The following is a 26,336-nucleotide window of genomic DNA, read 5'->3' as shown; positions in this document are numbered from 1 at the left end:
GAGGATTTTTAGAACATGATGCATGAAAGTTTATTTAAGACGGAAATGCATTGGAAAAGACCATGTTGGAGCAGGTCTAAATGCAGTTTAAGCTGTAGACCCTGAAGTCTGAGCACAGAATTTATCAAGGGCTGTGAGACCTTTTATAAATTAGGAGCACAATAGACAGGAGACTACCACATACGCTGGTCTATAAGCATACCCAGAATAGACTAGATTAGTAAATGTCCCCCAATATGTCTACTTTATGTTTGCATCATAAAATTGACAAGTTTTTACTTTTGGAAGATATCAGAGGGCTTCAAAGTTCAGCAGCAATTTTCCAATTTTTCACAAAATTTACAAACTCACTATTTTTCAGGGACCAGTTCAGGTTTGCGCGCGTGGTCTGGCTGCCGGAGTGGATGGCTGCATAGCATAGGAGCTCCGATCCTGTATCCCGGAAAAGCAACTAAATCAGCGGTCACCACGGTCATTTTTGGCTTAAAGAGTGGGGAACCATCACCCAGTATGTCTGGCCGCAGAAAAAGAATCGCACGACAAGGGACCTTAGCTAAATTCAGCTTCACTAGAAGCAAGCGGAGGGAGCAAGATGGCGCCGACTCCGGAACATTCGCAGCAACATCGCGGCCCCGCTCTCCGGACCCACCTCGTGCACAGGTTGAGTTGCCTCCCCGCAGATCCACGTCAGACCCGGCGCAGCACAGCTCCTTGGCAGCAAAGAACGGGGAGAGGAACCGCACAGAGGATGGCGGCCGCGAAAGTCCGGCGCTCCGTTCGGGGAGCCTGCATAGAAGAGAAGAGGGCCTCCCCTCCTCCAGCTGCGACACCAGAACTCGGCTCATCGCAGGAGGCAGCTTCCACAACACCCAGAGCTGAGGTACAGGGCTTGCAGTTCAGGTTTGAGGTGGATTTGAAGGGTCTTCATATTAGTAATACCCCATAAAAGACCCCATTATAAAAACTGCACCCCCCAAAGTATTCAAAATGACATTCAGTCAGCGTTTTAACCCTTTAGGTGTTTCACAAGAATAGCAGCAAAGTGAAGGAGAAAATTCACAATCTTCATTTTTTACACTTGCATGTTCTTGTAGACCCAATTTTTGAATTTTTACAAGGGGTAAAAGGAGAAAATGTATACTTTTATTTGTAGCCCAATTTCTCTCGAGTAAGCACATACCTCATATGTCTATGTAAAGTGTTCGGCGGGCGCAGTAGAGGGCTCAGAAGCGAAGGTGCGACAAGGGGATTTTGGAGAGTACGTTTTTTCTGAAATGGTTTTTGGGGGGCATGTTGCATTTAGGAAGCCCCTATGGTGCCAGAACAGCAAAAAAAAAAAAAAAAAAAACACATGGCATACCATTTTGGAATCTAGACCCCTTGAGGAACATAACAAAGGAATTAAGTGATCCTTAATACCCCACAGGTGTTTCACGACTTTTTCATATGTAAAAAAAAAAAAAAAAAAAAAGGCACTAAAATGTGTGTTTCCCCCCAAATTTCACATTTTTGCAAGGGTTAATAGCAGAAAATACCCCCCAAAATTTGTAACTCCATCTCTTCTGAGTATGGAGGTACCCCATAAGTTGACCTGAAGTGCACTACGGGCAAACTACAATGCTCAGAAGAGAAGGAGTAATATTTGGCTTTTTGAGAGCAAATTTTGGTCGGGGGGCATGTTGCATTTAGGAAGCCCCTATGGTGCCAGAACAGCAAAAAAAAAAAAAAAACACACATGGCATACCATTTTGGAAACTAGACCCCTTGCGGAACGTAACAAGGAATAAAGTGAGCCTTAATACCCCACAGGGGTTTCACAACTTTTGCATATGTAAAAAAATAATAATAATTCACCAAAATGTGCGTTTCCCCCCATATTTCACATTTTTGCAAGGGTTAATAGCAGAAAATACCCCCCAAAATTTGTAACCCCATTTCTTCCGAGTATGGAAATACCCCATGTGTGGACGTCAAGTGCCCTGCGGTCGAACTACAATGCTCAGAAGAGGAGGAGCGCCGTTGAGCTTTTGAAGAGTGAATTTGTTTGGAATGGTAGTCAGGGGCCATGTGCGTTTATAAAGCCCCCCGTGGTGCCAGAACAGTGGACCCCCACATGTGACCCCATTTTGGAAACTACACCCCTCACAGAATTTAATAAGGGGTGCAGTGAGTATTTACTCCCCACTGGCATTTGACAGATCTTTGGAACAGTGGATCACTGCACCGCTTATTACATTACGTGAAGGATGTAGTTTCCAAAATGGGGTCACATGTTGGGGGGTCCATTGTTCTGGCACTATGGGAGCTTTGTAAACACACGTGGCCTTCAATTCCGGACACATTTTCTCTTCAAAATCCCAATGGCGCTCCTTCTGTTCTGAGCATTGTAGTTCGCCCGCGGAGCACTTTACATCCACATTTGGGGTATTTTCCTACTCAGAAGAAATGGGGTTACAAATATTGGGGGGGCTTTTTTCCTATTTTCCCTTGTGAAAATGAAAAATTTAGGGTAACACCAGCATTTTAGTGAAAAAAAATAATTTTTTTCATTTCCCCCTCCAACTTTAACAAAAATTTGTCAAACACCTGTGGGGTGTTAATGCTAACTATACCCGTTGTTACATTGCGTGAGGGGTGTAGTTTCCAAAATGGGGTCACATATATCAGTATTTATTTTTTTTGCGTTTATGTCAGAACCGCTGTAAAATTAGCCACCCCTGTGCAAATCACCAGTTTAGGCTTCAAATTTACATAGTGCTCTCTCACTCCTGAGCCTTGTTGTGCACCCGCAGAGCATTTTACGCCGACATATGGGGTATTTCCGTACTCAGGAGAAATTGCGTTACAAATTTTGGGGGTCTTTTTTTTCTTTTACCTCTTGTGAAAATAAAAAGTAAAGGGCAACACCAGCATGTTAGTGTAAAAAAAAAAATTTTTTTTACACTAACAGGCTGGTGTAGACCCAACTTTTTCTTTTCATAAGGGGTAAAAGGAGAAAAAGCCCCCCAAAATTTGTAGTGTAATTTTTCCCGAGTACGGAGATACCCCATATGTGGCCCTAAACAGTTTCACTTCGGAGCCCTGTCTTATTTTAAGGAGAGAGCGCCATGCGCATTTGAGGACTAAATTAGGGATTGCATAGGGGTGGACATAGGGGTATTCTATGCCAGTGATTCCCGAACAGGATGCCTCCAGCTGTTGCTAATCTCCCAGCATGCCTGGACAGTCAGTGCCTGTCCAGAAATGCTGGGAGTTGTTGTTTTGCAACAGCTGGAGGCTCCGTTTTGGAAACACGTTATTAATTTTTACTTCGGGGGGGGGGGGGGGGGGGGACGGGACACACAGTGTAAGGGGGTGTATATGTAGCGTTTTACCCTTTATTATGTGTTAGTGTAGTGTTTTTAGGGTACATTCACACTGGCGGAGGTTTACAGTGAGTTCCCTGCAAGGAGTTTGCGCTGCGGCGAAAAATTTGCCGCAGCTCATACTTGAAGCAGAAAACTTACTGTAAGCCTGCCCGTGTGAATGTACCCGCTGTTTCAAAACTACAACTCCCAGCATGTACTGACAGACCGTGCATTCTGGGAGTTGTACTTTTGCAACAGCTGGAGGCACACTGGTTGGAAAACCTTAAGTTAGGTTCTGTTATCTAACTCAATATTTTCAAACCAGTGTGCCTCCAGCTGTTGCAAAACCACAACTCCCAGCATGTACTGATCACCGAAGGGCATGCTGGGAGATGTAGTTATGCAACAGCTGGAGGGATCGCAACTACAACTCCCAGCATGGTCTCTATACTGTAGCTCAACATCTGGAGAGCTACAGTATAGAGACCACTGTAAACTGTGGCCCTCCAGATGCTGCAAAACTACAAATCTCTGCATGCCCAGACAGCAAACAGTTGTGTGGGCATGCTAGGAGTTGTAGTTTTGCAAGATCTGGAGGGCTATAGTTCAGAGACTACCATATAGTGGTCTCAAACTGTAGCCCTCCAGCTGTTGCAAAACTACAACTCCCAGCATGCCCAAACAGCTGTCTGGGCATGCTGGGAGTTGTAGTTTTGCAACATCTGGAGTGCTGCAGTATAGAGACAACTATATAGTGGTCTCGGACTGCAGCCCTCCAGATGTTGCTAGGCAACTTACCGGCTTCCGTCAGATCCAGGGAGCTTGTTGCACTACATCGCCGCCCGCCGATCTCCGACGTTGATCGTCACCCGCAGCCTCCGCAGATCGGTAAGTGGACTCCGGCGCCGGTCCTCTGTCGTTTCCCCGTTCTGCCCCGCCTATTGTGGGTGGGCAGAACGGAGAAAACTAAAGTTAACCCCCCCAAGCCCCCGATCTGCTATTGGTGGTCGCGTCTAGACCACCAATAGCAGGGATAGGAGGGGTGGCACCCCTGCCACCTCACTCCTCTCTCTTCAGGGGGATTGTGGGTGTCTTAGACACCCGCGATCCCCCTTATATTCCGGGTCACCATAGACCCGTAATGACCCGGAATCGCAAGTGTGAATTCACTTGCGATTTGCGCTGATCGCCGACATGGAGAGGTCTGATGACCCCCCTGGGCATTTGCGCGGGGTGCCTGCTGATCGATATCAGCAGTCACCCCGGTCCGGTCCCCGCCCGGCGCGCGGTGGGGACCGAAATTCCCACAGCGTACAGGTACGCCCTTGGTCCTTAAGTACCAGGGAGCAAAGGCGTACCTGTACGCCCTTGGTCCTTAAGGGGTTAAGGACACAGCTCATTTTGGCCTTAACCCCTTAAGGACCACAGTTTTTTTTTTCGTTTTTGCATTAATTTTGCATTTAATTTTTTGTCTTATGTTTTGTTTATTTTCATGAACATAGGACATATATTGTTCCATTATTGCATTTTGTGTGGAATTTTATGTGCAACAATATCTTATTACTACTTACAGGTTTTACCTTTAAGTGTTTGTCAGGGTTAATCTGTCGAGGTAACCGAGTGGGTTAATTATTATGGACTTGGTCCAGACTCCTCCCTCCCTCGGACAGATGCCCGTATATAACCTGTCTTTGTGGTGATTTTACAATGTGCTGAGACAAAGGGTGCATACCCGAAACGCGTCCACGCTGATCATTGGTTGTTTGTTACCTGGCTGAGTCCCGCTTGCATGCGGTTTTATGGGATCTGAATAAACAGAACTTTTCATTGTACCACTGGCTACCTATTTCTGTTCTATTGCTTATGCTGGAGTCTTCAGCCGTGTTGGGTGTCCTGAGAGCTGACCATACCTACCTTAGATTTGTAAATTACTTTGATTAAAAAAAATCTTAATCCTTGCAATAGTTATTAGCTTCTGAAGTTGAGTTGTTTTTTTCTAACTGCTTTCTGATGACTCACGTCCTGGGAGCTGTGCAGTTCCTATGGGGATATTCTCCCATCATGCACAGATCCCGGGACGTGACATCATCATTGAGCAGTTAGACAGAAAACTTCCATTCTATTTTTCCATATACGGGAATGTGTGAGGGCTAATTTTTTGCGCCATGATCCAAAGTTTTCATCGGTACCATTTGTTTTGATGGGACTTTTTGATCGGTTTTTATACATATTTTTAGGGTATACAAAGTAACAAAAAAATACACAATTTTGGATTTTGGTATTTTTTTTTCGTGTACACCATTGACCATGCAGTTTCATTAACCTTATATTTTTATAGTCCTGACATTTACGCATGTGAAGATACCACATATGTTTATTTTTACTATGTTCATATATTTTACTAGCTGAGTACCCGGCCCGGTTTTTCCTTCCTAATCCTTGTTGGGGAGGAAAATCAACAAAGGAGGAAGCTTTTGACTTCATATCCCTTCCTCATATTGTTGTCATATCCCAACCCATCTCGTCCTCGCTTCCTGTCCTCAGGTGGGACTGATTTGTGATGAAAATATTGGAAGCTGAAAATAGAAGGGGAGGTGGCTTTGTGGGACTGGGCATGATTTGCAAGCCAGACCGATGCACAAAAAGGTAAATAATAAAAGGGGTGGGGCTTAAAATGTGGGTTTGCCTTTGTGAGATGGGGTGTGGCTTGCAAGCCGGATTAACACATTCACCAGGAGATGCAGAGCTTGTGGAGTAAGGTACTGGAAGTCCCATAAACTTGCATGGGACTTGAAACAAAGACCAATCTTTTATATAAGGGTGTAGGTAAGGGTTAATTTAACAATATCTTTATTTTTTTTAAGTAATATGTGTACCAGGTATTATTGAAATATCTCCAGCCATACAGAAGTTATGTGGGAGCAAACATTTCCCATTTATTTGCATGGGACTAATCAAAAACCCAGACCCTCACAAATGGGGGTAGATAAGGGTTAAATTAACTACCCTATATTTTAAATGGACATATAAGTAACATGTGACCAAGTGTTATCGAAATACCTCCAGCCGTTTGGAAGTTATGCAGTAAAATATATTTTCCATAGACTTGTATGGACTTTAAACAAAAACCTCGACCCTGGCAAATGGGAGTGAGTAAGGATTAAATCACCTATCCTATGTTTGTTGTTGACATGTAACTAACATGTTTGCCACGTTTCATATTAATCTCTTTAGCCGTTTGGACGTGATGCTGGAATATACACACACATTGAGATCTAGAGATATAGAAAGATAGATATATATCTATCTCCATGTGTGTGTGTATGTGTGTGTGTGTGTGTGTGTGTGTGTGTGTGTGTGTGTGTGTGTGTGTATGTTCCAGCATCATGTCCAAATGGCTAATTTCCCATAAATCTATGGGAAATTATGTTCCCAAATAACTTCCGTCCGGCTGGAGTTATTTCAATACCTGGTACACATATTACAGGTCGGGATAGGAGGTCGGGATATGACAATATAGGAGGATGGGATATGAAGTCAAAAGCTTCCTCCTTTGTTGATTTTCCTCCCCAACTAGGATTAGGAAGGAAAAACCAGGCAATGCCGGGTACTCAGCTAATTCTATTATATATATATAATTTAGGAAAAAGGGGGGTGATTTAAAATGTTTAATAAGGAAGGGGTGTATTTTTTACACTTTTAGTCCCCTTAGGGGACTTTTAGGAGGAATAATTTGATTCCACATCTAGATCAATGGGGTTCCGTAGAACCCATTGATTTGTGTGCTCTGCGCTCAATTGATAAAGCCTGGTCCTGCATTTATATCATTTTCCCATCCAACTTTAACGAAAATTCTTCAAACACCTGTGGAGTGTTAAGGCTCACTATACCCCTTGTTACGTTCCGTGAGGGGTGTAGTTTACAAAATGTGGTCACATGTGGGTATTAGGAGGGGGCAAACCTCCAGCTGTTGTAAAACTACAACTCCCAACATGCACTGACAAACCGTGCATGCTGGGAGCTGTACTTTTGCAACAGCTGGAGGCACACTGGTTGGAAAACCTTCAGTTAGGTTCTGTTATCCAACTCCGTATTTTCCAACCAGTGTGCCTCCTGCTGTTGCAAAACTACAACTCCCAGCATGTACTGCTCGCCGGAGGGAATGCTTGGAGATGTAGTTATACAACAGCTGGAGGTACACAACTACAACTCCCAGCATGGGGAGACAGTCTTTTGTTGTTCGTGCATGCTGGGAGTTGTAGTTTTACAAGATTTAGACGGCCACTGTTTGGAGATCACTGTGTGGTGGTTTCTAAACTGTGGCCCTCCAGCTGTTGCAGAACTACAAATTCCAGCATGCCCAGACAGCAAACTGCTGTGTGGGCATGCTGAGAGTTGTAGTTTTGCAAGATCTAGAGGGCTACAGTTTAGAGACCACTGTATAGAGGTCTCCAAACTGTAGCTCTCCAAATGTTTCTTGGCAACTCACCAGCTTCATAGTCTGTACCAAGGTGCGAGCCGCTCGTCATCGCTGCCCGCTGCTGCCGTTGGTAAGTGACCTCCGACGCTGGTCACAGGACAGTTCCCCTGTTCTGCCCGGACTGGCTGGGCAGAATGGGGGAACCGAAATTTAAACCCCCTGCCCCCGATCTGCTATTGGTCGGTCGCTTCTGACCGACCAATAGCATGGATAGGAGGGGTGGCGCCCCAGCCACCTCACTCCTATCCCTTTAGGGGAATCGGGGGTGTCTTTGACAGCCCCGATCCCCCTTATTTTCCGGGTCACCAAAGACCCGTATGACCCGGAATCGCCGCAGATCGCCAGTCTGAATTGACCCCCCTGGGCATTGTCACTGGATGCCTGCTGGGTCCTTAAGTACCAGGGAGCGAGGGCGTACCTGTACACCCTGGGTCCCTAAGTGGTTAACGGAAAACTGTCAGCTTGCTCCCCCCAGTAACCAGCAGTAATGGCTGGTAGTGCGGGGGGCACTGACCAGTTTGATGCCTACCATGCCCAGATCCACCACGCCATTCCGCCGAAATCTTCCTTTTTCTGTATATGCTAACTGGCACAGGCAGCGTAACTGGCATTCTCAGTTTGATGCCTACCGTGCACGGATCTGCCACGCCGTTCGGCCAAAATCTTCCTTTCTCTGTATATGCTAATTAGGTGCTAACTGGCCCAGGTGGCGTAACTGGCACTCTGACGTCAGCGCCGCTCGCCTGCAGCCCTGCCCAGCTCATCAATATTCCTCCCCTCCCTCCGCCTCTCCCTCTTCTTGACAGAGCGGGGAGAAGAGGGAGAGGCGGAAGGGTGGGGAGGAATATTGATGAGCTAGGCAGAGCTGCGGACGAGCGGCGCTGATGTCAGAGTGACAGTTATCACCTAATTAGCATATACAGAAAAAGGAATATTTCATTCGAACGGCATGGCAGATCCGGGCATGGTAGGCATCAAATTGATCAGCGCCCCCCGCACTACCAGCCCGTACCGCTGGTTAGTGCGGGGGAGCAAGCTGACAGTTTTCTTAAGGGGTTAAAAAGGCAAGGAGGAAAAAACTAATGTAAAAATGAAAAAATTGGCTGTGCCTTGAAGGCCAAAATGGGCTGTGTCTTCAAAGGGGTACTACAGTGGAATACAATTTTTTTTTTTTTTTAAGTCAACTGGTGCTTGAAAGTTAAAACAGATTTGTATTTTTAAATTACTGCTATTTAAAAAATCTTAATCCTTCCAGTACTTATCAGCTGCTGTATACTACAGAGGAAGTTGAGTTCTTTTCAGTCTGACCACAGTGCTCTCTGCGGACACCTCTGTACATGTCAGGAACAGTCCAGAGCTGGATAGGTTTGCTATGGGGATTTGCTCCTGCTCTGGACAGTTCTTGACATGGACAATGGTGTCAGCAGCGAGCACTGTGGTCAGACAGAAAAGAAAGTCAAAAAAAGAAAGAAAAAAAAAACTTCCTCTGGAGCATACAACAGCTGATAAGTACTGGAAGGATTAAGTAATTTGTAATTTACAAATCTTTCTGGCAGCAGTTGTTTTCCACTGGAGTACCCCTTTGATGATCAAGCCCAATTTTTCAAATCTGTCTCTCTTTAAGTGGTAATACCTCTGACATGCTTTTCATTAGCGATAGTAGTAAATCTTTGTTCATTCATGCAAAAAAACCTAAATATAGCGAAAAATTTGAAAATTTCTTGCATTTTTTTTTTTTTATCAAGACATTCACTGTATGGTAAAAATTATGTTATTTTTATTCTGTGGGTCGGTAGAATCATGGCCATACCAAATATCTATAGCTTTTTTTAATGTTTTCTCCTTTTCTCAACAAAATACTTTCCCATCCCCTTTTTTTGTTTATGTTCTGACAGCCATAATTATCGTTTTATTGTACAAGTCATTATGGACTAGCAACACCTATTATGTATAGGTTTGGTCATTTATTTTTTATTTATTTTTTTGTGATAATATAGGGTTTTTTTGGGAAAAGGGCATTTTTTTTTACACTTTATTAATTTAAAAACCTTTTATTTTTTTACTTTTCACTTTTATAGGTTATAATATGCTGCAGTACACATCTGTACTGTAGGACAATATACCTGTCAGTATACACTGAAATGCAGCCTGTGCGATCCAGCCTATGGCTGAAGCTCAGGCTGCCGTACTAGGCAAACAGGAGGCCATCAGCTGGCCTCCTGCTGACATGGCAACCAATGGGATCCCGCGATCGCATCACAGGATCACCGTTTGTGAACATATGGAGCCCTCTCAATTCAACCCGATAGATTCCGTGATCAGGACTTTGACAGCCAGGTCCACAGGCGATCTCCTGCAGTGCGCTGCACTGAGCAGGATATCGACAGGACAGCTAACTAGCTAGCAACTGGGACGTATGCATGCGTCCTGGGGCAGGAAGGGGTTAAAAATCTTAAGCTTTTCAGCACTTAGCTGCTATGTGCTTCAAAGAAAATTGTGTAGTTTTTTCCAGTCTGGCCACAGTGCTCTCTACTGCCACCTGTTCAGATCAGAAACTGTCCAGAGCAGGAGAGGTTCGCTATGGGAATTTGCTCCTGCTCCAGACCGTTCCTTAAACAGACAGAGGTGGCAGCAGAGAGCCCTGTGGTCAGACTGGAAAGAACTACACAACTTACTTTAGAGCATACAGCAGCTGATAAGTAACGAAGGCTTAAATGCTAGAAATGAACACTTTATAAGTGTATCCATAAACACATGGGGACCGACTAATAGGGCCCTTTTAAATGTACCAACCCATTCCATTAAAGGAGAACTCCAGAATAGGAAAATTATCGTCCATACTGCCGGCAGTAAAAATAAATAAAGAGGTACATACCTTCCTTCGCTCCCCCGGTGCCTCCAGTAACCGGCTCCGGCCTCCGCCGCGATCCTCTTCATGGTTGCCGGCGAGTCATGCTGCACTCAGCCAATCACCGGCTGCAGCTAAGTCCCAACTCGGCCAGCGATAGGCTGAGCGTCAGTGTGATGTTTTCGGCCCCGGCAGCAGGTGCCGTTGTAGTGAAGAAATGTGTGTCTTGAAGCGTTCTCACACTGCCGCTCAGCCTATCGCCGGCCGAGTCGGGACTTCGCTGCGGCCGGTGATTGGCTGAGTGCAGTATGACTCACCGACCACCGGCAACCAGGAAGAGGATCGCGACGGAGGCCGGAGCCGGTTACCGGAGGCACCAGGGGAGCGAAGGAAGGTATGTACTCGGGATTGACCGATTATCGGTTTGGCCGATAATCATGATTTTGGGCAATTACCTTACCGATAAGCCGATAATGCCCCGCCCCCCGCACCGCCCCGGCCCCATTGCCTCCCCCATCCCCGATTTTATAATTGCCTGTTCCCAGGGTACGAGGTCCACGCTACTTCTGGCTCCTGCTGCGTCCTGCGTTACGCTGTGCGCAATGACGAGTGACGTGATGCGACGTCACCGTCAGTGCGCACAGTGACAGCTCAGGAGGACACCACCGGAGCCAGATGTAGAGTGTACCCCGGGAACAGGTAATTATAAAACTGGGGATGGGGGAGGCAATGGGGCCATGGCGGTGTGGTGGGGGGTGCGACGTTGCGCGGTGGGGCGGTAGGGGGCGCGGAGTGGTGCGGCGGCGATAGGACTCAGGACCCATGGACAGGTAGGGGGGAGAGTAGCGGGTGGCGGCGGCGGTCTATGGCACCGCAAAAGCCCCTGCAGTTCATTGATTTAAAGCTCCCGCTTTAAATCAATGATCTGCAGCGGTGTCGCGGGGGGATAAATAGCCGATAACTTATACCGGAATATCGGTATAAGTTATCGGCCCTAACCTCCACCGATTATCGGTATCGGCCCTAAAAAAACGATATTGGTCGATCCCTAGTATGTACCTGTTTATTTTTCTACTGCCGGCAGTATGGACCATAATTTTCCTATTCTGGAGTTCTCCTTTAACAAATAGTTGATCTTGTAGATCAGCTTATGGAGCTAAAATGAAAGAAATTTGCTGGATTGTTCGTGAGGCATTTTACTTCTATCAATCGTCCGCGATTCATGCAGGGAGATGCATGGTCAACAATGGTTTTCTAACTTGCTAAAGCGATGCAATCAGCCAGTGAATGAATGTTTGCTAGTCCATCAGCTGATCGCTAGGCTTATAAACACAACTAATAGGATCCTGGGCCAAATACCTGAAGGCATAGCTCTTTAGAGATCATCGCCTACATGGCAAATATTCGATGAATAAGTAATGACCCTCCCACATTAAAGAAAGAACTCCATTCAGGGTTAGTGAAAGAACATCTAAATAAAGGAAAATAATCTTATCTATGAGCTGCTAGAGCAGTATGTCAGAAAGCATAACATCCATTTCTGGATATATATGGATATGCATATATTTTTACATAAAAAAGCTAATATAATAGATATAGAGATTATGTACATATATCTCTCTCTCTCTCTCTCTCTCTCTCTATCTATAACAGAGGCTGTACACAACCACAGCCTTCACTAATAAATAACATTTGGTCTATATTTATTTTGGGTGATTTATCGTGCATAAAAAATAAATAACGTTTTTCCCTTTCATACCTTCTGCTATCTATATCCATCTATATATAGTATTCATTTGTCCTACATCAGCGTTAAAAAAGCCAAAAACAAACCATTCTAAAAAAAGACATAAATAGGTTATAAAACACTTGTTCTAGCAACCAAATTAATTGATTCTATGCATGTACAGCTTGCCAAGTAAAACAACATTTAAACAGCTTTTTAAAAGCAGCAATTTAATGGAAAGCACATTTTTCCTTTGATATGATGATGTCTCCCTGTGTCTTACCAACACTTCTACATGTTATCTCCATAGCAACTGTATAAATGTAATGATCAACTATGAGGTAAGCAAATGTTAAAAAGAGAATTCAGACGGGAAAATATAAAGTCCCCTGCTGGACCTCAGTTATCAATGCAAAAAACACACAATGGAGGTTTCCCACAGCCAGAATTGTTATACAACAGTTTAACAATAATGGGGGACATTTATCATCATTGCTTTGGTAAGAGAGAGTTCTGTAGGCATTTTTTTTTTTTTTTTTTTTTTTTTTTAACTTATGTATGACACATTTATCATACTATCATATGGGGTTGATAAATTTGGCTCACATAAGCAAAAACCAATAAATCACTATTGAATACCTTTTTTTTTAGCACAAGCAATAAACCAATAAATGACTTCAGAACACCAATTTGCAGCTTTGAAAAAAAATGTGCAATATATATGTGTTTATTACCACTTTATTTCCCCTAAATGTACTAACTAATTTTTTGTTTTTTTACTTCTCATTTCAGATCTGTGCATCCTGTGGATTACTTTAGATTTGGAGGACTATGGTGACCAGTGGTTTTTTGTTTACTTTTGATAAAATGGTTAACGAGGGCTTGTGGGGGAATCATTTTTTTGGAATCATTTTTTTATTTTAGTTTTTTTTTTTAAACGTGTTTTTATTTTATTTACTTTACAAGCTTAGTAATGGAAGCCGTCTTATATAGGGAATCCATTACTAAGCCGGGCTTAGTGTTAGCCACAAAAACAGCTAGCACTAACCCCCAATTATCACCCTGATACCCGCCGTCACAGGGGTGCCGGTAAGAGCAGATACCAACTGGCCCGGTGTGTCATAAATGGTACTCCTGGGCCTAGGCGGTAACAGGCTGGTGTTATTTAGGCTGGGGAGGGCCAGTAACAATGGTCCTCGCCCACCCTGGTAACGTCAGGCTGTTGCTGCTTGGTTGGTAACTGGCTGAGAATAAAAATAGGGGGAACCTTATGCTTTTTTTTGTTTTTTGCATAAGTAATTAAATAAATAAAATAAAAAAAGCATAGGGTTCCCCCTATTTTTATTCTCAGCCAGATCCCAACCAAGCAGCAACAGCCTGATGTTACCAGGGTGGGCGAGGACCATTGTTACTGGCCCTCCTCAGCCTAAATAACGCCAACCTGTTACCGCCTAGGCAGCTTGATTATTGTCATTTAAAAAGTGTATCTGTCATTAGCAAAATGGTTTGTCTCAATAACATATGTAGATTTGTCATTTATATTGGTTAAAAATGTGTATATTTTTGGGTGAAAAAGGCTGTTCCTGCAGCTATTTGCCTGTGTGTCTCTGTGAGGAGACCAAATACAGGAAGTGTGGGCAGGACAAGCAGGCTCCTGGCTTGTCAATTATCCTGCTGTGTGAGGCGGGTCATGTCACAAAGCCTCACTGCACACAGCCCCGCTTGTCCAACCACACTCCTGTATTTGGTCTCTTTAGAGAGACACACAGGCAATAGCTGCAGAGAGAAAAATATACACAATTTTGTAACCAATGTATATTGCAAATATACATTTGTTCTTTTCAACATTATAAAAAAGTTTTTGCTATTGACAGATACACTAACACTATTGCTATACAGACAAAACATTACAAACTACAATGATAGCACTGCATTTTGTTTTAAAAATTAAATATTCCTCATATGTAAATTTAAAAAAAAAAAAGAAAATAAAAAGTGAACAGAAAAAAAAAAAAAACAATACAGATGAAGCAAGTGAGGACTTACATGATCCTACCTAGCCAAGACTGGTGTCCCACAGCTCTGTTAGACAAGGGGACAAAGTTTTAATAGTATATGCAAAAATGTTTATATGGAAAATGCTTTACATTTTAAACCAAGGGGGAAAAAAAAGTGCATCTATTCACAACTTACATTAAAAACATTGGTTTCCAATGACACTGCAGTGTATACAGTCAGAACACTGTCTGTCTGACCCCCCCCCCCCCCCCCCCACCCCCACCTAAAGTCAATATATCCTTTTTTGGAAAGAGTGCCTACATTATGCCTTTGTTAGTGCCTCTCTATTAAACTGTGGGAGCCGTTTTATAGCTTAAATCCTGCAGTATGTGTGTGTGTGTGTATATATTATATATATATATATATATATATATATATATATATATATATATATATATATATACACACATACACACATATACATACACACACACACAAATACATACAAAAAAAATGAAATAAAAAATAAAAAAAGAAAGTTTATTATACAATGCAGTACTTCAAGGGTTTCACATGGAATTTTAGACATTCCACATAACTATTTTCTCCACCAATTTGTAAAATGTTACATCTGAAATCTTTCTACAGATCAGCAACTCAGATTTTCCAGAGAAGGAGCCTAGACTTTATTTAAAAGTAGTCAAACTTTCCATGCATTTTTATCCACATTTCTGCTGGCTCTGTTGTGCGTTTAATTTCAGCTCTATTTTTAGCTCCTATAAACCAGGCTTGCACAGGAGATTTTGTTGCAGCAAGAACTGCAGAGACAAACTGATATTAATCATCATCTGCGATGGGCAGTGCATTCCTACTTATCTCTTATTCCTGTCCTCTGGACTTATCTGAAACTAAATACACCATCAAAAGGACTACAATATTATCTGCTTCAACTAGCCGCTGTCCACAGGATCACACACAAGATTCAAGGGTATAGCTCTCACTTTCCCAGACTGCATCACATTGCTACCTGTCCAATACTGCTGCCCACAAAAACACTAAAAATAAAAACACTAACAAAAAGGGGGCATACTTAAACTAGGGCTCACACATAACAAGCAGCCTACATTCAAATGGTGCAATATCTGGTATTACCACTATCACTTCCACTTCCAAGTCATTGATAAACCAACTGCTGATCCTGAAGTAACAGTGTGTTAGGCAACACATACAGCCGTAATCCGAGGTTCAGTGATCGGAGTGATGCTCCCGGCAGTCACCCTGCAAAATTGGATACTTGTCAGCGTCGATCGACAGAGTGAGAGCAATTCTAAGGCGGTTAAAACAAGATTTTTTTAATTTATTAATTAGACAGCGTGAATTGAGTGGTGAAAATCCACTCTGTCATGTCACATCCTGACAAAGAGTGGGTTTTCACCACTGGAAAACTTGTCTATACTTCTTAAATAAAGAACTTCTTGTTTGAACAACCTTGGAAATGCTCTCCATCCTTTGATCGGTGCTGACCAGTATCCAATTTTGCAGGGTGACTGCCAGATGTATTACTCCGATCATTGGGGGGAGATTGATCAAAACCTGTGTAGAGGAAAAGTTGCTGAGTTGCCCATAGCAACCAAATTGCTTTTATTTTTGAAAAGGCCTCTGAAAAATGAAAGAAGCAATCTGATTGGTTTCTATGGGCAACTCAGCAACTTTTCCTCTGGACAGGTTTTGATAAATCTCCCCAATTGAACCTTGGACTGCATTGCCTGTAACAGACCTGGAGCCATGGGAAGGATAATGGCTGCCAGTGGCACTGCTCACTGACAGACTGATTTACAGTACATCTATCATACTTACCGTATTTATCGGCGTATAACACGCACTTTTTAGGCTAAATTTTTTAGCCTAAAGTCTATGTGCGTGTTATACGCCGATACATCCCCAGGAAAGGCAGGGGGAGAGAGGCCGTCGCTGCCCGCTTCTCTCCCCCTGCCTTTCCTGGGGTCTAGAGCCCTGCTGCCGGCCCTTCTCTCCCCCTAGCTATCGGCGCCGCTGCCCGTTCTGTCCCCCTGACTATCGGTGCCGGTGCCCCATTGCCAGGGGGAGAGAAGCGGCGCCGACAGCCAGGGGGAGAGAAGGGGCAGCGGCACCCATTGCCGGCACCGCTGCCCCGTTGCCTCCCCCCATCCCCGGTGGCATAATTACCCGAGTCGGGTCCGCGCTGCTCCAGGCCTCCGGCGTGCATCCCCGGCGTCGTTGCTATGCGCTGAACGGCGCGGTGCATGACGTCAGTGCGCCGCGCCGTGCATAGCAACGACGCAGGGGACGCACGCCGGAGGCCTGGAGCAGCGCGGACCCGACTCAGGTAATTATGCCACCGGGGATGGGGGGAGGCAACGGGGCAGCGGCGCCGGCAATGGGTGCCGCTGCCCCTTCTCTCCCCCTGGCTGTCGGCGCCGCTTCACTCCCCCTGCCTATCGGCGCTGGCAATGGGGCGCCGGCACCGATAGTCAGGGGGACAGAACGGGCAGCGGCGCCGGTAACCAGGGGGAGAGAAGGGCCGGCAGCAGCGCTCTAGACCCGAGGAAAGGCAGGGGAGAGAAGCGGGCAGCGACAGCCTCTCTCCCCCTGCCTTTCCTGGGGATGTATCTGGGTATACACGTGCACACACGCACCCTCATTTTACCATGGATATTTGGGTAAAAAACTTTTTTTACCCAAATATCCTTGGTAAAATGAGGGTGCGTGTTATAGGCCGGTGCGTGGTATACCCCGATAAATACGGTATATGCCATCAAGGGTGTTGCACTGCCAACGGAAACCCACCAGGTGAATGTATTTTTCGACTCACCACTTACCAACACCCATCTGTTTCTCCCATTTTTTTTTCTTCACACACACACACACACACACACACACACACACACACACACACACACACCATATAATATATCTTTATCTCTTTATCTATATATATTAGCTGTGATGCCCCCACAATACTGGGATCTGTACAGTCTGACCAATTTTCACTGCCTTATGTAATGCTTACTGTGTTGTGAATGTGTACTACTGTAATTATACTAATATATTTCTAAGATAAATGTAGGAATAAAAGAAAGTGGCCATCTTTTCAGAGTTATTGATGGGGTATTCCCATATTCAAAACATTTATGGCATATTCATTTCCCCTTTAGGGTAGGGTCTTAGTGAGGTATTTTGCTGCATATAATCTGCAGCTGATTTCAATATTAATCAACTTCAATGGGTAGGATAACACGCAGCAGCAAAATATGGCACGTGTGACCCTACCCTTAACCTTTTGGGGACACAGGGCCGGGGACCGGAACGGGATGCCTGCTGAAATCATTTAGTAGGCATCCCGTGCCAACACCTGAGGCATGGGATGCCAGATCGGCGATTTTGGGTCATATGGGTCTCCGATGACCCGGACAATAAAGGAGGAGCGGGGCTGTCCAAGACAGCCATGATCCCCCCTGAAGAAATTGGAGTGAGGTGGCAGGGGTGCTACCCCTCCTATCCCTGCTATTGGTCGGTCAGAAGCGACCAACCAATAGCAGATCGCTCTGCCCATCCACGGTAGTCCGGGGGGAACTGTCCTGTGAGTGGCGGCAGGCAGCGGTGGTGACTTACCGATCGGCGGCGATCCTCCTGAAGGTGTGCCGGGCAGCGATCCTCTTGGTGACGCAATCCTGCTGGTGAGTAGTTGCCTAGCAACATCTGGATGGGCACAGTGGTCTCTAATCTGTAGCTCTCCAGATGTAGCTGTCTGGGCATGCTGGAATTTGTAGTTTTGCAACATCTGGAGGGCCACAGTTTGGAGATCACTGTGCAGTGCATGCACGAACAGTAAACAGCTTTCTCGGCATGCTGGGAGTTGTAGTTTCGTCCCTCCAGCTGTTGCATAACTACAACTCCCAGAATGCCCTTCAGCGATCAGTACATGCTGGGAGTTGTAGTTTTGCAACAGATTGAGGCACGCTGGTTGGAAAATACTCAGTTAGGTAACAGAACCTAACTAAAAAAGGTTTTCCATCCAGTGTGCCTCCAGATGTTGCAAAACTACAACTCCCAGCATGCACGATCTGTCATTGCATGCTGGGAGTTGTAGTTTTGCAACAGCTGGAGGTTTGCACAGGGAACATTCACACGGTCAGGGGTTTACAGTGAGTTTCCTGCTTGAAGTTTGAGCTGCAGCAAATTTTCTGCCGCAGCTCAAACTCCTGGTGGGAAATTCACCGTAAACCTCCGCCAGTGCGAATGTACAAAAACTAAAATAAAAGGGTAAAACACTACATATACACACACCCTTACACTGTCCCCCACCCCCAATAAAAATAAAAAAAATCTCGTACGGCAGCGTTTTAAAAACGGAGCCTCCAGCTGTTGCAAAACAACAACTAGCATTTCTGGACAGCCACTGACTGTCCAGGCATGCTGGGAGTTTAGCAACAGCTGGAGGCACCCTGTTCGGGAATGACTGGCGTAAAATATTTTTTGTAGTGGAGGCAACTGTAAGGCCCTATTCACACGACAAAATTTCCGCTCATCTGCCCCAATTCCGCTTCCGCTTTTTAGGATTTTGTGCCGAGTTGATGCGGAAATTCTGCAGAAGCGTGAATGGGAGTGTGGACTCCCATAGAAGTATATTAAGCTTTCATTTGAGAAGGAATTCCTCAAGCACAATTCCGCTTGAGGAAATTCGGCCATGTGAATATAGCCTAATGCTTGCATCTGGGTCCGCCCCTATGCAAATCCCTAATTTAGGCCTTGAATGTGCATGGCCCTCTCTCACTTTGGAGCCCTGTCGTATTTCAAGGAAACAGTTTAGGGCCACATATGGGGTATTTCCGTACTCGGGAGAAAAATTGCGTTGCAAATTTTGCGGGGGCTTTTTCTCCTTTTACCCCTTTGGAAAAGGAAAAGTTGGGGTCTACACCAGCATGTTATTGTAAAAAAAAAAAATTTTTTTTTACACTACCATGCTGGTGTAAAAAAGAATATATATATTTTTTTACACTACCATGCTGGTGTTGACCCATACTTTTTATTTTCACAAGAGGTAAAAATAAATAAATAAAAAACATGCGAGTGTAAAAAAAAAAAAAATTAAGATTTTGAATTTTCTCCTTCAATTTGCTGCTATTCCTGTGAAACACCTAAAGGGTTAACACACTTTCTGAATGCCATTTTGAATACTTTGAGGGGGTTCAGTCTCTATGCTGGGGTGTTTCTCACAGAAAGGCCCCTCAAATCCTCTTCAAACTTAACTGGTCCTTGAAAAATCCTGATTTTTTTTTTCATGAAAATTCTGAAAATTGCTGCTAAGGTCTTCAAAAAGTAAAAACATGCCAACTTTATGATGCAAACATAAAGTAGACATTTTGTATTTGTGAATAAATATATATCCATTTTCCTTACAAGCAGAGAGTTTCATGAAATTTGGGGATTTTTCACCAAGAAGGAATGCAAGTAACAACGAAAAATTATCACTATGTCACGAAAAATCAATCTCTGAAATCAGAATAAAAAGGAAAAAGCATCGCCGAGTTATTAACCCCTCAATGACGCAGGACGTAAATGTACGTCCTGGTGAGGTGGTACTTCACGCACCAGGACGTACATTTACGTCCTTAGCATAACTGCGCGCATCGGAGCGATGCCCGGATCATGCACAGCAGGTCCCGGCTGCTGATCACAGCCAGGGACCCACCCGTAATGGCGGACAACCGCGATCGTACGGATGTCCGCCATTAAACCCTCAGATGCCGTGATCAATACAGATCACGGCATCTGCAGCATCGCGGTCACTAAAATGGATGACCGGATCGCCCGCATCGCTGCCGTGGCGATCCGATCATCCAGCACCGCAGATGAGGTCCCCTCACCTGCCTCGGCTGCCTTCCCGGTGTCTTCTGCTCTGATCTGCCTTCCCGTAGACCAGAGCAGAAGATGACCGATAATGCTGATCAGTGATGTGTCCTATACATAGCACTGAACAGTATTAGCAATCGAGTGATTGCTATAAATAGTCCCCCTATGGGGACTATTAAAGTGTAAAAATAAAAGTAAAAAAAAATAAGTGAAAAACCCCCTCCCCCAATAAAAACATTTTCCCTATTTCACCCCCAAAAAGTGTTAAAAAAAAATATTTTATTTATACATATTTGGTATTGCCGCGTGCGTAAATATCTGAACTATTAAAATGAAATGTTAATGATACTGTACGGCGTGAACGTAAAAATAAAAAAATAAAGAGTCCAAAATAGATGCTTTATTTATAACATTTTATTCCAAAAAAAAAAAAAAATTAATAAAAAAATGGATTAAAAGTTCTATATAAGCAAATATGGTATCAATAAAAAGTACAGATCACGGAGCAAAAGATGAGCCCTCATACCGCCGCTTATAAGGAAAAATGAAAAAGTTATAGGTCTTCAAAATAGAGGGATTTTAAATGTACTAATTTGGTTAAAAAGTTTGCGATTTTTTTTTTTTAGCGCAAGAGTAATAGAAAAGTAGGTTATCATGGGTATCATTTTAATCGAATTGACCCAAAGAATAAAGAACATGTCATTTTTACCGTAAATTGTACGGCGTGAAAACGAAGCCTTCCAAAATTAGCAAAATTGCAGTTTTCTTTTTAATTTCAACACACAAATAATATTTTTTTGTTGCGCCATACATTTTATGGTAAAGTGAGTGATGGCATTACAACAGACAACTGGTCGCGCAAAAAAACAAGCCCTCATACTAGTCTGTGGATGAAAATATAAATGAGATATGATTTTTTGAAGGTGAGGAGGAAAAAAACGAAAACGGAAAAATTAAATTGTCTGCGTCCTTACGGGGTTAAAGGGGTTCTCCGGCCCTAAGACCTCTTATCCTCTAAACAAAGGATAGGGGATAAGATGTCGGACGGCGGGGGTCCCGCCGCTGGAGTCCTTAAAAGGTGAAAATGGTCTGAGTCCCTAAGGAGTTAAAGGGGTACTCCGGTGGAAAACAATAGTTTTTTTTCAACTGGTGCCAAAAATAAAACAGATTTGTAAAATTACTTCTATATAAAAATCTTAACCCTTCCAGTACTTATCAGCTGCTGTATGCTCCAGAAGAAGTTCTTTTCTTTTTGAATTTCTTTTGTCTGACCACAGTGCTCCCTGCTTACACCTCTGTTCTTGTCAGCATCTGTCCAGAGCAGGAGCAAATCCACATAGCAAACCTACCCTGCTCTGAGCAGTTCCTGACATGGACAGAGGTGTCAGCAGACAGCACTGTGGTCAGACAAAAGAAATTCAAAAAGAAAAGAACTTCCGCTGGAGCATACAGCAGCTGATAAGTACTGGAAGGATTAAGATATTTAAATAGAAGTAATTTACAAATCTGTTTATCTTTCTGGCACAAGTGGATTTTAAAAAAAATAAAATAAAAATGGTTTTCCATTGGAGTACCCCTTAAAAAGGAAAACTGTCAGCTTGCTCCCCCCCGCACTAACCAGCAGTACTGGCTGGTAAAGCGGGGGACGCTGATCAGTTTGATGCTTACAGTGCCCGGATGCGCCCCGCCGTTCGGCCGTAATCTTCTATTTTCGGTATATGCTAATTAGGTGCTAACTTGCACCGGCCGGGCTAATTACCACTCTGATGTCAGCGTTTTTTGGCCGCAGCGCCGCCCAGCTCATCGGTATTTCTGTGGGTGGGGAGTGATCTGGACACGGTAAGAATCAAACTGATTAGCATCCCCCGCACTACCAGCCAGTAACACTGGTTAGTGCGGGGGAGCAAGCTGACTGTTTTCCTTTAAGTGTACGTTCACATGTACGCAGATTTGATGCGCAGGATTTGATGCACAGGATTTTCTGCTTCAGATTTCAATGTAAACTAAATGACTGAGCACAGCTTCTAATCTGCAGTTACAAATCCTGCGCATCAAATCTGCCAGGATCCTGTATGTGTGAACGTACCCTGAAAGCATAACTGCAATTACCCTTGGTAGCAGGAAGTGTTTAAATCCTCCTGCAACTTTGGAGCCAGAGAGTACAGCGATCAGGTCACAGATTTGCCTAAAATCTAATGCAATCTATAGAGCTCAGAATTACCAAATGTTTTCAGATGCTATAACTAATGTTCTATAAAAGTATGCATACAAGAAGACTATAGTGCTAGTTATTTAATAGAACCTATTGTCAATTTCATTTTTACCTGTATATATACACACACACACACACACACACAACACTAGATGAAAACAATCAAACTGGGATCAACTGGCTCTAGGAGTTATTCACAGTGAACTGGCCTTCAGAGCAACATGTAAATATTTACTGTGAGCAAAACCTTTAACCACAATCTTACTGCAACACTTCACAACAGTTTCATTTCTTCTGAACTTCCTCTACAGTAGGGAGACAACCTATGAACCATGATTTGTCCATATACAGTTTGAAAAAGTCAATGTATGGATGTCATCCATAGTAACCTGAATGGTGGCTGCCTGGAAAAAAAAATGGCTGGAGAATTCAGGATTTCAAGTTTTAATAGAGAGAGCAAGTGCGTCTACTACTCAGATATTTTACATGACTTCATAAAATAGTCCTCAACATCTCTCTCCTAAAAAGGAACCTGTGATTAAAAAAAAAAGTAAGTGGGTAGAAAAGCTTGCAGCCATGCACCCTTCGCTCTGTGTCCATGAATGAGACAGTCCAATAGACCAACATTAGGAGACCGTCACATGACACAGAGCCGAGAGAATGGGCTAACATCCTGACTGATCAAAACTTTTCATATGTTTCAATGACTTGTTATAATGACACTGCCCATTTAAATGCACCAATTCAGATAACTCAAAATTATATTAGGTATGCTTAACAATGTGCAACTCTTAAAGGGGCTTTTCAATGGCTTATTGATTGCTGGCCTGTCCTTAGGTTTGGTTTTGAGAAAATAAATAATTAAATAAAAAAATAAGTTAGAAGTGCATATTTTAAATATAGCTTATTTTACTTATGTTCATATTGGTGGAAAAAAAAACAGACTTTCCTGACATCTTCCAATATGAAAGTGAATAAAATTAGCTTTAATGAAAATATGCATTTCTAAAACTAATCAAGTGAAGCTCAAATTCACTGGAACAAGTTTACAGGAAATGGTGGTATTTATTTTTTATTTTGGTCTGGGAAACAAGAACACAAAACACAGCATACATCAGAATAATGGCGCAATAGCAAAATAAAATTCTGAATTACGAAACAATGCATCGATGGAAGAGCTCATGCAGGTCAAGATGGAAGTCAGCCAGTACCCAACAGTCACAAATGAAGTAAAATGTATTTTCCATTATCTATGTAGCACTGACATCATATATAGCACTGCAGAATGATTGTCATCACTCACATCATCCCTGTCCCCTGTGGAGCTCACATTCTAATATTCCTAGAAATGTGTATATATTTGCACATACATACATACATACATACATACATACATACATATCACAGAAAGAGACCAGACTTTTTAGCATGTTATTGGAGTATAGGACTGGTGTATTGGGAGAAACCAGGCAAAGTAGCAAAACATGGATGAGCTAAATATATGGAGGTCAAGAACCTGCTCAGTCATTTAATATATGAGGAAAAGAGTAAGTATGAGCACACAAAGATGTATGTACACCAACTATCTGTAACAGTGAGTAAAGTCTATAAAAGACATCACCAGAGGAGTTTATTAAAGTATAAAATCCATTTTACCTTTGATATAAGCTCATCATGATTTGCCAGGTGAGCTCTGCAATGAATGCAGCTATATGTTCTGTGGCAGGATGGCAGGTAGGCCTGAAACGTTTTGGACCTTGTCATTTTCACCATTGGAGCCACTGAACGCTGAGTAAACTCTGGAGTGGCCCACGAGGCGCTCCCGCAGGAAGGATCGCACGGGAAACACCGGAAGACACAGGTAAAGGCCGTGGTTTGGCAGGTTACGGGTGTGGGGGCAGGCTCCACACGCTGAAGAAAACACTAATTGTTTGTTCCGTTGTGTCCACAGACAGTCCTCAATTATCCAACCACCTGGAACAAGAAAATGAATATGAAAATTTCAATGGGACAGCTGTAGTAGTAAAAATAGATAAAAACACAAGCCAAACTGAATTTAGCAATATAAGTGTCAAAAATATGTAACATAGGGCAGGGAAAGGGAGCCCTACACTTATACCAGAACCCTCTTTCCCTGTCTATTTGAACAACTGCCCTAAATGGCAGCTCACAACTTGCCACCAGTCCCTTCGCCAACTAAGGTGCAAGGGCGTCATAGTCAAAACAAAAAATATATATAACTGTACAGGTCTGGGACACAGGCAATAAACCAGAATACAGAATAACAGCTGGAATACAAAGTAGAAAGAATACAAAAGTAGCACAAAACAGACAAACGCTCAAAGACCAAATGGTCTGAACACAGACCAAGAAGAGGATACACAGAACTAATTCAAACTAGATACTAGGGATTGACCGATATAGATTTTTTAGGGCAGATACTCTGTGGAAGTTAGGGCAGATAGCCGATAACTTATACCGAGCGCTTTAAATCAATCAACTGCAGCGGCTTTTGCGGTGCCAGAGACCGTCGCCACCACCCACTTCTCTCCCCCTGCCTTTCCTGGGGTCCTCCTGAGTCCTATCACCACCACCTCGAACGCCCCCCCGCCACCACACCAGCCAGAGACCGCCGCTTCCCCATTGCCCCCCCCATTCCCGGTTTTATAATTACCTGTTCCCGGGGTCCGCGATACTTCTGGCTCCGGTGGCATCCTCCTGAGCTGTCACTGTGCGCACTGACGGTGACGTCACATTGAGGACGTCACTAATCACTGCGCAGCGCACAGCGTAACACAGGACGCCGCAGGAGCCAGAGGTGGCGCGGACCCCGGGCCCAGGTAATTATAAAACTGGGGATGCGGGAGGCAATGGGGTAGCGGTAGTCTCTGGCCAGGGCGGTGCGGGGCATTATCGGCAAGGTAATTGCCGATAACGTCCAAAATCGTGAATATCGGCCAAACCAATAATCGGTCGATCTCTACTAGATACAAAGCAAACGGACTCCTTTGTTAAGGACAAAATAAAGCTCAGAAAACAGATCGGCTTAACTTCAATGAGCCGACCGGAGTTAAACACTGACTCCGGTCGGCTCATTTTTGCCCCGTATGCTGTTTTCCACCGGACCTAAAACTGTGGTCCACCACGGTTTTAGGTCCGATGGGAAAAATGCATGAGGGGGAAAAAGGAGCCGACCGGAGTCAGTGTTTCACTCCGGTCGGCTCATTGAAATGAATTACATATGGGTGGCATACGGCAGGGATACGGGAGCTCCCCCAGCCGTATGCGGTCCCGTATGGCTGAAAACATGGTGTGAACACAGCCTAAGACAGGATCTAACCTTGGATGAAACTCAAAATCCAAAAAACACATCTTAACACGGGTACAGATACTAAACAGATTCATAAACGCATAAAGCACAAACAGGTCTGAAGAGGGGACAAGAGTCAAGACGTGAACAGATGTGAACACACACCAACAGAAAATACATAACAAGACGCAGACGGGACAGACAAAACCCAACCTGGTACACAACAAAAATATCAGAATAGAGCTAAAAGCTGACACTGGACAAAAAGCTATGGCAATACAAAAGTACAATGTGCACACACACACACACACACACACAGAAGTGATGGCCAAGAATGCTATAAATAACCCATCATAGGTTCGGACAGGCTAGCATCATTAACACAAAGCTGGCCAGAATGCAGCATGCATAAACTGACCAGAGCAATGCTACAATAAGAGAATCAAAATTGAAAGACAAGCTAACCATTCCAGATTCCATAGTAGTGTGCTGCAAAATGTTTTTCATGGGCTTTCAAAGACCA

At 43.8% G+C, this 26,336-nt stretch overlaps 1 protein-coding gene across 3 annotated transcripts in view; it reads right to left on the bottom strand.

The window, feature by feature from the left end:
- YPEL2 (yippee like 2) overlaps positions 1-26,336 on the bottom strand; it is a 91,018-nt gene that overhangs the window by 51,538 nt on the left and 13,144 nt on the right. For all 3 annotated transcript variants that reach the window (XM_056556653.1, XM_056556652.1, XM_056556654.1), the window contains exon 2: positions 24,160-24,477. In XM_056556653.1, the coding sequence (XP_056412628.1) occupies positions 24,160-24,276 (117 nt within the window). In that variant the 5' untranslated portion in view covers positions 24,277-24,477. The remainder of the gene's footprint in view (positions 1-24,159; positions 24,478-26,336) is intronic.

The sequence above is a fragment of the Hyla sarda genome, chromosome 2, assembly GCF_029499605.1.
Source record: "Hyla sarda isolate aHylSar1 chromosome 2, aHylSar1.hap1, whole genome shotgun sequence".
In the NCBI taxonomy this organism is placed as follows: domain Eukaryota; kingdom Metazoa; phylum Chordata; class Amphibia; order Anura; family Hylidae; genus Hyla; species Hyla sarda.
This window is presented reverse-complemented; position numbering and strand designations above follow the sequence as displayed.